This window comes from Loxodonta africana, chromosome 15, assembly GCF_030014295.1.
Source record: "Loxodonta africana isolate mLoxAfr1 chromosome 15, mLoxAfr1.hap2, whole genome shotgun sequence".
NCBI classification, from domain to species: domain Eukaryota; kingdom Metazoa; phylum Chordata; class Mammalia; order Proboscidea; family Elephantidae; genus Loxodonta; species Loxodonta africana.
Window position 1 is genome coordinate 42,957,205 of NC_087356.1, and position 15,747 is coordinate 42,972,951.

Genomic DNA, 15,747 nt, shown 5'->3' on the forward strand with positions numbered 1-15,747 from the left:
TGTCCCCAGAAAATGTGTATCAGTTTGCCTGGGCCATGATTCCCAGTATTGTGTTTGTCCTCCATTTTGTGATTGTAATTTTAAGTTAAAGAGGATTAGGGTGGGATTGTAATACCCTTACTAAGGTCACATCCCTGATCCAATGTAAAGGGAGTTTCCCTGGGGTGTGGCCTGCACCACGTTGGGGATCTCATACCACCATGAAAGCATGGCCAGGAGCAGAGCATATCCTTTGGACCTGGGGTCCCTGCGCAGAGAAGCTCCAAGTCTGGGGGAAGATTGATGAGAAGGCCGCCTGATAGAGAAAGCATTCCCCTGGAGCTGACATCCTGTGTTTGGACTTGTAGCCTACTGGACTGTGAGAGAATAAACTTCTCTTTGTTAAAGCCGTCCACTTGTGGTATTTCTGTTACAGCAGCACTAGATGACAAGACACACCCCTTTAAGTAATCCATTACTTTTTTTTTTAAATAAATGTTTTATTGTTTTAAGTGAACGTTTACACAGCAAATTAGGTTCCCATTTAACAATTTTTATACAGCTTGTTCCATGACACTGGTTACATTCTTCGCAATAAAAGTCAGCATTATTATCAATTCCATTCTTTTTGTTCTGTTTCGCATCTTTGTTTTAAGGTGAATGTCTCTTTTAGCTGATTATTTAAGGGAGCACATTATTCAAAGGTGAATTGTTTATTTTATACACTAATCTATTATTTGGATGAAAGGTGACCATAGGGAGTGGTTTCAGTTCTAAGTTCAAAGGGTATTTTAGGGCACTAGTCTCTGGTGTTCCTTTAGTCTCTATTGGTCTAGTAAGTCTGGCCTTTTTTTTGGAATTTGAGTTTTACTGTACAATTTTTTCCCTTTCTACCTGGAACATTCTGTTGTGTCTCTGGTCAGAAAAGTTGGTGGTGGTACCTGGGCACCATCTAGTTCTTCTGTTCTCAGGCTACATGAGGCCATGGTTCATGTGGGCTGTTAGTCCTGTGGACTAGTTTCTTCTTTGAGTCTTTGATTTCCATCATTCTCTTTTATTCCAGACGAGTGGAGACCAATACTTGTACCTTATATGGCTGCTCACAAGCTTTTAAGAATGCATTACTTTTCTTTGATTGCTTTCAAGGTTTTTCCTTTATCTTTAGTTTTCAGCAGTTTGATTGTGAGCTGTCTGGGCATGGATTTCTTTGGATTTATCCTTTTTGGGCTTCTCACCAAAAGGTCGACAGTATGAATCCACCAGCCATTCCTTGGAAACCCTATAGCAAAAACCAAACCCAGTGCCGTCGAGTCGATTCCGACTCATAGCGACCCTATAGGACAGAGTAGAACTGCCCCATAGAGTTTCCAAGTAGCGCCTGGCGGATTCGAACTGCCAACCCTTTGGTTAGCAAACCCTGAAGGACAGATCTGCTCTGTCCTATAAGGTTACTATGAGTCAGAATCAACTTGACGACAATGGGTTTGGTTTTGGTTTTCGAGCTTCTTAAATCTTTAGGTTTATATCTTTTGCCAAATTTAGGAAGTATTCTCCAAATATTTTTTTCTATACCATACTCTTTCTCCTTTCCTTCTGGTACTCGGATGACATGACTTTGTGCTGTCACTTCCATTCGCTATTGAGTCCATCGAGTTAATTTTTTAATTTTGGCTATTGTATTTTTCTGTTTTAAAATTTCCATTCGTGTCTTTTTTATATCCCCTATTTCTTTGCTAAGGCTCTCTGACTTTTTTCAAGCATGTTTGCTTCTGCTTCTTGGAGCTTGTTTATAATAACTGCTCTGAAGTCTTTAATAATTCCAGCATCTGTGTTGTCTTAGCATTGGTGTCTACTGATCATCTTTTCCCATGAAAGTTGAGATTTTCCTGCTTCTTCGTATGCCAAATAATTTTGGATTGTGTTCTAGACATTTTGAATAATATCAGACTCTGGGTCTTATTTAAATTCTATGAAGAATGTTGATTTTTTGATTTAGCAAGCATTCGATCCAGGTCACAAGTTCTGACCAGTCTTCTCTGGGTGGTAGTTTCAATGTCAGCTTTATTTCCAAAGCCATTACAGTGCTATTCAGATTTGTCCTGTGTGTGCGCCACCCAGTGGCCAGTTTGGGACCTATCCCCAGTTCAGTTTCCAAATTCCATGCTATGCTATTTAGGAGTTCATAAACAACTTTTGGGGTCGCTTTCCCAAGAGCCCCACGCTCTTGTGATCTCTGTGATTGCCCTGGTACTTCACTGTTCCCTAGGGCTTAATTTACCTCATTCTTCTGAACACTTAACCACAGCTGTATCTGGGGCCAGAGTCCTCGTGGCACAGTGGTTTAGAGCTCAGCTGCTAACCGAAAGGTCAGCAGTTCAAATCCACCAGCCACTCCCTTGGAAACATTATGGGGCAGTTCTACTCTGACCTCTGGGGTCACTATAAGTCAGAATCAACCCAAGAGCAGTGGGTTTGGTATCCTGGGCCAAGTGGTGGAAGGACAGAGGACAAAATATAACGGGTTTTTGCCCCACCCTATGAGTCGGAATCATCTCAATGGTAACAGGTTTCTTCGGACCACAGCTCTTCTGATTGGAGAGAAAAGTTCTCCGATATTCAGGGTTGTCTGCTGTTGTAGACAAAATTCTAAAGATACCCTCTCAAAATTCCAGTGCCCTGGTTATTCAGCCAGACACTAACCTGTGATACTGCAGTGAAGGGACTTTGCAGATATAATTAAGGTTACTGAGCAGAGGTTATCCTGGGTTATCTGGGTCGGCCTAATGGTATCACATGAGCCCTTAAAAGCAGGAGAGCAGAGGGTCAGAAGGAGAAGTTGGAGAGATTCATAGTGTGAGGGATTCGATCTGCCACTGCTGGCTTTGAAGATGAAGTGGGTCACAAGCCATGAAATGTGGGCAGCCTCTAGAAGCTAAGAACAGCTTCCGGGTAGTAAGGAAATGGGAATCTCAGCCCTACAGCTTCTTGGAACCAAATTCTACCAGCAACCTGAATGAGTCTTGAAGCAGATTCTTCCCAGGGCATCCAGATAAGAGCCAAGGCCAGCCACATCTTGATTTTGCCCTTGTGGGACCCATGGCAGAGAAATCAGCTGAACCTACTGGACTTCTGATTTACAGTGCTGTGATATAATAAATTCGTGTTGTTTTAAACCACAGTAGAAAACTAGTATACTTGTAGACTGCCTTGAGCTAGAGGCGCAAGACAGTGGAAGAAAAAAACAACATGCGATTTCCCCCATTCTCTGAGCGGTGGGCGAACCCTTTCATTGTCTTTATACCAGAATTAGAAGCTTCTCCTGGAGCTCTCTGTCCACATCTTGGGGTCCATGTCCAGGTTTCGGGTGGCACTGCATCTAGACCAGGAGATATTGGAGGGGAAAAAATAGTAAGTTCACCACCAATTCTTAGAATTCTGATCTTCCCCAATCCATTTGCTGCTTTTCAGTGTCTTCACATAACTGCTCCACACGTTCTGTCCCCATTTTATAGCTGCATTCGGTGGGAGAGACAGGGTCGAATGTGCTTACTCTATTTGACCTGGAGCCCTCGACTTCAATGCTTTTAAAGAATCTGTTAGTTTGTTACAGAAGTTGTCTACTCCTTGTGTATAGAAGCGTATGAGGGAAAAGGTGAAACAACCCCCTGCCCCCACCAGGCCGCACATCTCTAGTGGTAATTTCTGCTAATACTTCGGCATGTTTTTTTTTTTTTTTCACCTAAGTATGTATTTGTAATTAAAAAAAATTTTTTTTATTGTGCTTTAAGTGAAAGTTTACATATCAAGCCAATCTCTCATACAAAATCTTCCAAACACCTTGCTGTATACTCCTAGTTGCTAACCCCCTAATGAGACAGCACATTCCTTCTCTCCACCCTGTGTTTCTATATCTGTTAAGCCAGCTTCTGTCTTCCTCGGCCTTCACATCTCCCCTCCAGACAGGAACTGCCTAGATAGTCTTGTCTGTCTACTTGGTTCACAGAACTCACTCCTCACCAGTATCATTTTCTGTCTTTTCAGTCCAGTCCAATCCCTGTCTGAAGAGTTGGCTTTGACAATGGTTCCTGCCTTGGGCTAACAGAAGGTCTGGGGGCCACGACCTCCGGGATCCATCTGGTCTGAGTCAGACCATTAAGTCTGGTCTTTTTACGAGAAATTGGGGTCTGCATCCCACTGCTCTCCTGCTGCTTCAGTGATTCTCTGTTGTGCTCCCTGTCATGGCAGTCATCTGTTGTAGCTGGGCACTGTCCAGTGCTTCTGGTCTCAGCCTGATGTAGCTTTTGATTTATGTGGCCCATTCTGACTCTTGGCATCATATTTACCCGCGTCTTTGGTGTTCTTCATTCTTCTTTGCTCCAGGTGGAGTGAGACCAATTGTTGCATCTTAGATGGCTGCTTGCTAGCGTTTAAAACCCCAGACACCACTCTCCAAAATGGGATGCAGAATGTTTCCTTAATAGTTTTTATTATGCCGATTGACCTAGATGTCCCCTGAAACCATGGTCCCCAAACCCCCACCCCTGCTACTCCGACTTTCAAAGAAGTCAGCTTATTCAGGAAGCTTCTTTGCTTTTGGCTTAGTCCAGTTGTGCTGACCTCTCCTATATTGTGTGTTGTCCATTCCTTCACCTAAGTGAGTTCTTGTCTACCATCTAACTAGTGAGTGTCCCTCTTCCTTCCTCTCTCCCTCCTTGCCTCATAACCATCAAAAAATATTTTCTTCTCTGTTTAGACTATTTCTTGAGTTCTTATAATAGTGGTCTCGTACAATATTTGTCCTTTTGCATCTGACTAATTTCACTCTGGTGGTGTAGTGGTTAAGTGCTACGGCTGCTAACCAAAGGGTGGGCAGTTCAGATCTGCCAGGCACTCCTTGGAAACTCTATGGGGCAGTTCTACTCTGTCCTATAGGGTCGCTATGAGTCGGAATCGACTCGACGGCACTGGGTTTTAATTTCACTCAGCATAATGCCTTCCAGATTCCTCCATGTTATGAAATATTTCCCAGATTCATTGTTCTTTATTGATGCACAGTATTCCATTGTGTGACTATAGCATGATTTATTTATCCATTCATCTGTTGATGGGCACCTTGGTTGCTTCCATCTTTTCGTTATTGTAAACAGTGCCACAATGGGTGTGCATATATCTGTTTGTGTGATGGCTCTTAATTCTCTAGGATATATTCCAAGGAGTGGGATTGCCGGATCATATGGTAGTTCTATTTCTAGCTTTTTAAGGAAGCGCCAAATTGATTTCCAAAGTGTTTGTACCATTTTACATTCCCACCAGCAGTGTGTAAGTGTTCCAGTCTCTCTAGAACCTCTCCAACATTTATTATTCTGTGTGTTTTTTGAGTAATGTCAGCCTTGTTGGAGTGAGATGGAATCTCACTGTGGTTTTGATTTGCATTTCTCCAATGGCTAATGAACATGAGCATTTCCTCATGTACCTGTTAGCTGCCTGAATGTCTTATTTAGTGAAGTGTCTGTTCATATCCTTTGTCCATTTTTAAATTGGGTTATTTGTCTTTTTGTTGTTGAATTTTGAAGTAACATGTAGATTTTAGAGATCAGCTGCTGATCGGAGAGGTCATAGCTAAAAACTTCTTCCCAGTCTGTAGGTAAGCTTTTTACTCTTTTGGTGAAGTCTTTGGATGAGCATAGGTGTTACCTTGACTTTAGGCGCGCCTAATTTCTCTTTTGCTGTTTTTGCAATTCTAGTAATGTTTCGTATACTGTTAATGCCATGTATTAGGGCTCCTAGCATTGTTCCTATTTTTTCTTCCATTAACTTTATTGTTTTAGATTTTATATTTAGGTCTTGATTTGAGTTGGTTTTTGGGCATGGTATGATGTATGGGTCTTGTTTCATTTTTTTGCAGATGGATATCCAGTTATGCAAGCACCATTTGTTAAAGAGACTATCTTTTCTGCATTTAGCAGACTTTGGGCCTTTGTCAAATATCTCATGCTCATATGTGGATGGATTTATGTCTGGATTCTCAATTCTGTTCCATTGGTCTACGTATCTGTTGTTATACCAGCACCAGGCTGTTTTGACTACCGTGGCGGTATAATATGTCCTAAAGTCAGGTAGTGTGAGGCGTCCCACTTTGTTCTTCTTTTTCAGTAATGCTTTACTTATCTGGGTCCTCTTCCCTTCCATATGAAGTTGGTGATTTGTTTCTCCATCTTGTTAAAAAACGTCACCGGTATTTGGATTGGGATCACATTGTATCTATAGATCACTTTGGGCAGAACGGGCATTTTTACAATGTTGAGTCTTCCTATGCATGAGCAAGGTATGTTTTTCCACTTAGGAAGGTTTCTTTTGGTTTCTTGCAGTAGTGTCTTGTAGTTTTCTTTGTGTAGGTCTTTTACATCTTTGGTTAGATTCATTCCTAAGTACTTTATCTTCTTAGGGGCTATTGTCAATGGTATTGATTTGGTGATTTTCTCTTCATGCTCTTTGTTGATGTAGGGGAATCCAATTGATTTATGTATGTTTATCTTGTGTCCTGAAACTCTGCTGAACTCTTCTATTGGTTTCAGTACTTTTCTTAAGGATTCTTTAGGTTTTTCTGTGTATAAGATCATGTCATCTGGAAACAGAGGTACTTTTACTTCTTCTTTGCCAATTTGGATGCCCTTTATTTCTTTATCTAGCCTTATAGCTTTGGCCAGGACCTGTAGCACAATGTTGAATAGGAGTGGTGATGAAGGGCATTCTTGTCTGGTTCCCGTTCTCAATGGGAATGGTTTCAGTCTCTCTCCGTTTAGGATGATGTTGGCTGTTGGCTTTGTATAAATGCTGAGAGTTTTTATCATGAATGGGTGTTGGACTTTGTCAGATGCCTTTTCTGCATCAATTTATAAGATCATGTGGTTCTTGTCTTTTGTTTTATTTATATGATAGATTTCATTGATTGTTTTTCCAATGTTGAAGAACCATCCCTGCATACCTGGTATGAATTCCACTTGGTCGTGGTGAATTTTTTTTTGATATGTTGTTTAATTCTTTTGGCTAGAATTTTGTTGAGGATTTTTGCATCTTAAGTTCATGAGGGATATAGGTCTGTAATTTTCTTTTTTTGTGGAGTCTTTACCTGGTTTTGGTATCAGGATTATGCTGGCTTCATAGAATGAGTTTGGGAGTATTCCATCCTTTTCTATGCTCTGAAATACCTTTAGCAGTAGCGGTGTTAACTCTTTGAAAGTTTGGTAGAATTCTCCAGTGAAGCCATCAGGGCCAGGGCTTTTCATCGTTGGGAGTTTTTTGATTACTTTTTCAATCTCTTCTTTTGTTATAAGTTTATTTAGTTCTGTCTCTGTTTGTGTTAGTTTAGGTAGGTAGCGTGTTTCTAGAAATTTGTCCATTTCCTCTAGGTTTTCAAATTTGTTAGATACAACTTTTCATAGTAATGTATTATGATTCTTTTGATTCCATTTGGGTCTGTTGTGATATCGCCTATCTTATTTCTTAATTGGGTTATTTGCTTTGTCTCCTGTTTTTCTTTTGTCATTATGGCTAGTGGTTTATCGATTTTGTTAATCTTTTGAAAGAACCAGCTTTTGGTCTTACTAACTCTTTCAGTTGTTTTTCTGTTTCATTTAACTCTTCTCCAATTTTTATTATTTGCTTTCTTCTGGTGCCTGAGGGTTTCTTTTGTTGCTCTTTTTCTATTTGTTCAAGTTGTAGGGATAATTCTTTGATTTTGGCCCTTTCTTCTTTTTGTATGTGTGCATTTATTGATATAAATTGACCTCTGAGCACTGCTTTTGCTGTGTCCCAAAGGTTCTGATAGGAAGTGTTTTCATTCTCATTGGATTCTATGAGTTTCTTTATTCCATCCTTGATGTCTTCTATAACTCAATCATTTTTGAGCAGGGTATTGTTCAGTTTCCAAGTGTTTGATTTCTTTTCTGTGCTTTTTCTCTTACTGACTTCTACTTCGATGGCCTTATGGTCAGAGAAGGTGCTTTGTAATATTTTGATGTTTCGGATTCTGTTAAGGCTTGCTTTATGACCTTATATGTGGTCTATTCTAGAGAATGTTCCATGTGCATTGGAAAAGAAAGTATACTTGGCTGCTGTTGGGTGGACTGTTCCACATATGTCTTTGAGGTCAAGTTGGTTGATTGTTGGCATTTAGATCTTCCCTGTCTTTACTGAGCTTCTTTCTGGATGTTCCGTCCTTCAGTGCAAGTGGTGTGTTGAAGTCTCCTACTCTTATTGTGGAGCTGTCTGTCTCACTTTTCACTGCTGTTAGAGTTTGTTTTATGTATCTTGAAACCCTGTCATGGGGTACATAAATATTTAATATGGTAACATCTTCCTGGTAAATTGTCCCTTTAATCATTACATAGTGCCCTTCCTTATTCTTTGTGGTAAAGTTTGAAGTCTGTTTTGTCAGAAATTGGTATAGCCACTCCTGATCTTTTTTGATTGTTTGCTTGATTTATTTTTTTCCATCCTTTGCATTTTAGTTTGTTTGTGTCTTTAAGGCGTATCTCTTGTAGGAAGCATATAGCTGGATCGTGTTTCTTTTAATCCATTCTGCACCTCTCTCTCTTTATTGGTGCATTTAACCCATTTACATTCAGCATGATTACAGATAGGTATGAGTTAAGTGCTATCATTTTGATGCTTTTTTTCGTGTGGTGGTGCACAGTTTCATTTTTTCTACTTTTTTGTGCTGATAAGTTTTTCTTTGTGAATTGTGTGTTCCTCTTTTTCATTGTGGTTGGATTTGTTTTTGCTGAATCTTTATATTTATCTTGTTTTTTATTTTGAAGTGTAGTTAGTCTTCTTTGTGGTTACCTTGATATATATACCCCTGTTTTTCTAAGTTTCAACCTAACTTGCATCTCCCTATATCACCTTGATTTCTTCTCGATTGGAAGACGTATGCCTACTTTATTTGGTCACTCTTTATTGATTATTGTCATCTTTTACGTAACGACATCACTGATTCTGTATTTTGAGCTTTTTTTTTTTTTTTAATCTTGATTTATTTTTATGATTTCCCTATCTGAGTTGATATCTGGTTACTCTGTCTAGTGTTCTAGTCTTGGGTTGATATTTGATATTGTTGATTTTCTATCCAGAGAATTTCCTTTAGTATTTTTTGTAGTTTTGGTTTGGTTTTTACAAATTCCCTAAGCTTCTGTTTATCTATAAATGTCTTCATTTCGCCTTCATATTTGAGAGACAGTTTTGCTGGATATATGATTCCTGGCTGGCAATTTTTCTCCTTCAGTGCTTTATATATGTCTTCCCATTGCCTTCTTGCCCATGTGGTTTCTGTCGAGTAGTCCGAACTTATTCTTGTTGATTCGCCTTTTAGGTGACTTTTTGCTTATCCCTGGCTGCTCTTAAAATTTTCTTTTTATCTTTGGTTTTGGCAGGTTTGATGATAATATGTCATGGTGATCTTCTTTTGGGATCTACCTTGTATGGGGTTCAGTGAGCATCTTGGATAGATATCCTTTCATCTTTCACGATATCAGGGATGTTTTCTGCCAACAAATCTTCAACAATTTTCTCTGTATTTTCTGTTATCCCTCCCTGTTCTCTTATTCCAGGCACTCACAGGTTGTTACTTTTGATAGAGTCCCACATGATTCTTAGGGTTTCTTCATTTTTTAAAATTGTTTTATCTGATTTTTCTTCAGATATATTGGTGCCAAGTGATTTATCTTCAGTCTCACAAATTCTGCATTCTAGTTCCTCAGTTCAGCTCCTCTGACTTTCTATTGAGTTGTTTAATTCTGTAATTTTATTGTTAATCTTCTGAATTTCTGAATGCTGCTTCTGTATGGATTCTTGGAGTTTGTTAAACTTTTCATTATGTTCTTGAATAATCTTTTAATTTCTTCAACTGCTTTTTCTGTGTGTTCCTTGGCTTCTGCTGTTTGTTGCCTGATATCATTTCTGATGCCTTGAAGAGTTCTGTATATTAATCTTAGGTATTCTACATCTGGTAATTCCAGGAATACATCTTCATCCGGGAGAGTCCTTGATTCTCTGTTTTGGGAGTTTGTTGAAGCAGTCGTGGTCTGCTTCTTTATGTGATTTGATATCAGCTGTTGCTTCTGAGCCATCTATACGTTATTTTATTAATTTATTTTACGTTTGCTCACTGTGTCCTATTTTCTTGCTTTGCTTTGTTTTGTTTCGATATACCCAAATAGGCTACTAGAGTGAGTGAACTTGGTTATTGGAGCCTTTGAAGCACTAATGTCCTGTTACCAGATGGCTAGAGCTGTTACCAGGTATATGAGCCTAGGAGACTATTCAGTATTCTTGTATAGATTCAGCTCAGGTGTCCTGATAGTTGGTTACCTAGTGTGTGGTATAGGCTCTCACCTACTATGTTACAGGAGTAGTGGTGATGGGTGCATGCAGTGGTTTCTGGTAGCGGCAGGGGGGTCACACTCTGAGGAAGGCAGGGGGCTGACAGCCTTCCCCCAAGAGTCATTGAGGAAGGAGCATCTCTGTTCTTCAGAGCACTCTGGTAGGTAGGCTCTGCAGCTGTACCTTAGGCATCCAGTGCATATACCTGTAAGGACTGGTAGGCACCACTCTCCTTTCACGGGTGGCTACGTGGCGTGGACGGAGCCTCCAGTCCTCAGGCTCCTGCTGTGGGTAAGTGAAGGCCCTGTTTACTAGGCAGAGCGGTATCAGACTTCCAGAACCTGCCTCTCAACCACACAGCTGAGACAGTTACTGCCAGATCTCAGATTTGCTCTTGTACCTGTAATAGCCACTTGGATCCACATAGGGATGAGAGACAAAGTCTGAATCATTTATGCCTGAACTGGAGCTGTTTGTGCTTTGAGGTTCCAGATTAGGGGAGTCTGCAGAGTATTTCCTCCCCCCGTTTGTTAATTTGTTCCTTCTCCCAGGCCAGGAGAATGGCTCAGAGAGCACAGCAGGTTCTATCTCAGGCCCAGGGAAATCAAGTATTAATGAAGCCGGCTGGGGCAGAGGGGTTTGGGGTCAGATAGATAGAAGAGAGTTCTTTAAAAAGAAGGAGCTATTAGATCCAAGCCTGGTAAATTAGACAAAATCACTTATCTTGTGTCAGAGCCCTGTTCTATCTCAGATTTCAGAGGTGTGTGTAGCTTGTGTGTGCTGGCTGGGTCCCCGCCAAGATTGCCCCAGGGGGTTAGAGCTGCGTCCCACTGTTGCCTTCTTTCGCTGTAGCAGCTATGTCCTAAACTCCACAGCCAGTCCCGCGGCCGTCACACCAGGGGGTCAGTGTGCCGGCACTTTGGTTGCCTTCTTTTGCTGAAGCAGCCGCTTCCTAAACGCCGCAGCCAGCCCTGTTGTAGACATGCCACAGGGTCAGGGTTGCACCACTCTGCTTGCCTTCTTTTGCTGAAGCTGCCATATCTCAGGACCTACCCTCAGCCCCGCCACAGTCGCGCCAAAGAATGGCGCCAAGGAATTGGAGCTGAGGCACTTCACGGGCTCGGCAGCTCACCGCTGCTTCTGCGCCGTCTCCCTCCCCTGTCGCTCAGATTCCTTAATTTTGTCTTTGATGCTCAGGGATTCTAGCTTGTCATATATATAGGGATTCTAGCTTGTCATATGTATAATCGATTCACTTGTTTTTTAGGGTCTTGTTGTAAGAGGGATTGGCGGAAACTACTGGCTAGTTTGCCATTTTGGCCCCGCCCCCTGTAATTTTTTTTAAAAACAAAAATGGGGTCATACTTTTGTAGAAATTTTTTTTTCACTTAATGTGTCATGGGCATTTTCCCACGTCAGTACATACAGAGCAATGGACCTCGCCTTTTGACTGTAAATGGTGTTACTACCAATAGAAGCAACTTTCCTTCTAATAAGGAAGGCATTGTTGTTTTTTGGACTTCAGATAAGGAAGCTGAGGCTCAAAGACATTTAAATAATTTGACCAAGATCACACAGCTTGTCAGTGATAGAGCCAAGTTTCAAACCCAGACTGATTGGCCCCAGAGCCTGCTCTCTTAACTGCCTGACCATCCTCCTCCTTGAAGGATGTGTGGCTATGCCATAGATTATTTACCTAATCCTCTGTTGATGGCCATCTGTGTTTTTACATATATCATTGTATATCTCTGAAAATATTGCTGTAGTGTAATTCCTAGAAATTAGCTTATTCACATTAAATCTATATGTTTTTCCAAATTACCCTCTAAAAATATACCTGTTTCCTCTTCCCATAATACTGTATGAGAGTGACAGGTTTTAGAAATGAGCAATGGAAAAAGTCCTTCCTGTCCTAGGCCACAGATAAATTTAAGTCAGGTACTGTCAGGCAGTATCTGAGAGTTAAATGAGCATTTGTTCTCTTAGATAGGGGGAAAAGCATTTAAAGCAATGTATCCTAGTCAGTTCATGGCTCATTTGCTCTTTTTCAGAATTTCGACTCTGACATCAGCAGTGTGGGAATTGACGGCTGCTGGCAGGCAGACAGCCAGAGGCTCCTCAATGAGGTGATGGTGGAACACTTCTTCCGACAAGGCATGCTGGACGTGGCTGAGGAGCTCTGCCAGGTAATCAGTGTGTAGCTGGGGGTGAGGAAGGACAGGAGAGCTCCTTGGACCTGTGTTACTCACAGAGTGGGTTTGGAGTCTTCTGCTAGCCATAGATAGGCTTTTAATATCTAAATTATCAGGGTGACCTCATTTTACTAGGAAAATTTTTTTTTTTTAATTGGTGAAAATTACAGTTCTAGAACTTTCCTGAATTGTTCTTTCCTTGTTCCTGGCCCAGAAGGTAGGTCCCAGTTCACGAACCAAGGGAGTCAGAAGTGATACCACTTTTTCCATTTCATCTTTTGAGAGGGTAGGTCGGTATGGCAGAGAAGAGAAAAGGGAATAAGAGGTTTATTTGTTCTTCTGATTTGGCTCAGCTTATGTTTGTCAATTGAATTTCAGGCTAGAATTTACTTCAGGTGAGCAGTATTTGTCTTTTATTTCTGTAAGACATGAGCTCAGGGATTTCCTTCAGAACAGTTGGTCACCCAGTCGTGCTGGTAGCAGCTGCCATGTGGCAAGTATTTACCACAAGGTACGCCCTGCCTTCATTTTTCAAGTTGTAAGTTAGAAATTCTTGTTCTTACTCCACAGACGAGAAGTCTGAGGTCCAGAGAAGTAAGCGACCTGCCCAGAGCTGCACAGGTTCTTAGTGAAGCAGTGGGGATTCCATCCCAGGTCCATGTGACTCCAAACTGTTCTAAGCCACCGCGTGCTATTAACGTTTTTCGTTTAGAAAAATGAAGGCCTATGAGGATTAAATAGCTTAAAGCCAGTCTGTAAACCAAACCTCTAATCTAAGCCTTTTCTATTTTAAACAGTTCAGATAAATTGTTTAAAATAGAAAAAGCTTAGAGGTTTTTCTCTGTACCTTATGGGAATTTTGTATGTGTGTTCGTGTAAATTCCCTAAAGTAAATGATTAAGTGTATTTGCAAGTACCAAAGACCCAAAATAATGCCGGCTTAAATAAAGATAAAGTTTATTTCTCTTGCACACAAATCAGAGGTAGCCCATAGCAGCCCACAGCATATATGGTATCTCTGCTCTGTGACGAAGCTCTTAGGGACCCATGTTCCTTGTAACTCTGCTGTTCTAGAGTGTGGTCCCTGTCCTCATGGTGCAGGTTAGTGGCCAGTGCTCCAGCCACATCTTTGTATCCTGGAAGAGGCAAAGAGTGCATGCTTATATTTCATTGGTCAGAACCCAGCTTTATTCTATATGGTCATGCACCAGTTAAAATCTTGGGGTTCTACAATGGTAAAGGGAAAGAATGATACTCGGGGCATTTGTTAGTCTCTGCCATAGAAATACATGTTGAAAGACGTTATTTTTAATGGCTTCCCCCATATTTTATAATCTAGAATGTGCTTTTACTGCGATCTCATTACCCTGATGACCAGTAACAAAAGTTCTTCCTTTTTTTCAGGAATCTGGTCTCTCTGTAGACCCAAATCAGAAAGAACCATTTGTGGAGCTAAATCGAATATTAGAAGCGTTAAAAGTCAGAGTTCTGAGACCTGCTCTGGAGTGAGTTACTGAGTTTATTTTCTTTTGAATACTTTGAGGGAACTCTATAAGAAAATTTAATTAGAAAGCACATTGGAGATTTTCAGATATATTATTTTTAAATACACTTGATATTAAATAATTTGATATTTGAGCTTCCACAGCGTGCTTGGTTTTGTCCTAGCATTCTAAAAAAACAATTTAATTCGTTATTGGAACTAAATGGTACGCACAAAGAGAACAAATATCGTAATGAAGGAACTCTACTTTGTTACTACTGTAAAATTTGATGATATCACTGTGCTGTTATCACTGATGTGAATTATCTGAAATGACTGAGTAAGCTATAAGAAATAGTATCCCAGAGCAGGGTCAGCAAACTCTTTCTGTAAAAGACCAGATAGTAAATATTCTAGGCTTGCAGGCCGCATAAAGCTCTCTGTCACATATTATTCTTTTGCAACCCTGTAAGAATGTAAAAACCATTCTTGGCCATCTGGTGTACAGGTACTAGGGCATTTTTGCTGTGTGTCCTTGGTTTGCGGACCCCTGTCCTAGAGCTTTTTAAGGATTACCAGGTTATTTGTAAATAAATGACTTAAAGAGAAGAAAGTGAATGATAAAAGTAGTGATATTGTGAAATCATAGCCCTGGAACCTTGGTATTTTAAAACTGAAAGGATTTGAGATCAATGTTCCCAGGGGAAAAAAATAGTTGAGAAGATTCTTGTTGATTTTTATAATGTACATTTTTTCCCTCAACTTCTGTTCAATCATTTAATTTCTTATGGTTTAATTTTCTGTTTCTGATCATTTCTTAGAAATTTTTGCAAGGTCCTAGAACCAGCCCAGATGAACAGGTAGAATTCCTGTATAAATTTGCAAGTGATAAATTTCTATATAAATTAGAAATATAAATTTCAGGTACTCTGTCTTTAAAGATGGATCTCACTTAAACAGTACGACTGTGCAAGATGTGTATTACCTTTGTATAGTTTTGTTGTCAAGCAGATTTTATGCAGTGACACACCTGGGAGATAAATTCATTCAGGTGCCTCTAATACGTCTTAAAATGACAAGCATTCTTTCTACTTTGATACTTTCACCTAGATAATTAAACATTTGTAAAGGAGAGTGAGGGAGCCTAAATATAAAAATGTAATGGGTTTCCCAGTTAGTTATCTTTGTTTTTTAAGTAACGTTTTATTGTGTTTTTGGTGGAAGTTCATACAGCAAGTTAGGTTCCTTTGACAGTTTCTACACAAATTGATCAATGACAGGAGTTAATTTATCACGTCGTGTCAGCATTCTCATTAATTGTATTCTATGCCCGTTGTTTTATAGTGATTGGGAAATTTATATATTTGTTTCTGAGGTTTTTCATGAAACTTGTATTAAGAGTTTACTGCCTACCAGGAAGTGTGCTGAGCCCTCACAGTACTTAAGGCTTTTTCTTTTGGAATGAAGAAAACCCATAAGATCATTTTAACTATGTGCTTTCTGTTTCTTATTGAAAGCTGTATCATGTTGTAGGAGAGTCAGTTCCTACTCATAGCAACCCCATGTGACAGAGTAGAACTGCCCCGTAGGATTTTCTAGGCAGTAATCTTTATGGGAGCAGATGGCCAGGTCTTTCTCCCATGATATATATCAACTGGTTCTGTAAATATCGTAGCCTCAAGCCAGTCCCTTTCACGCAAAGGGAGGACTTGT

General features: G+C 40.2%; 1 protein-coding gene across 1 annotated transcript in view; it reads left to right on the forward strand.

Annotated features, from left to right (window-relative positions):
• Positions 1 to 15,747, forward strand: part of RMND5A (required for meiotic nuclear division 5 homolog A) — a 77,087-nt gene that overhangs the window by 37,001 nt on the left and 24,339 nt on the right. The window contains exons 3-4 of the mRNA XM_064268816.1: positions 12,411 to 12,545; positions 13,956 to 14,056. Coding sequence (XP_064124886.1) covers positions 12,411 to 12,545; positions 13,956 to 14,056 — 236 coding nt within the window. The remainder of the gene's footprint in view (positions 1 to 12,410; positions 12,546 to 13,955; positions 14,057 to 15,747) is intronic.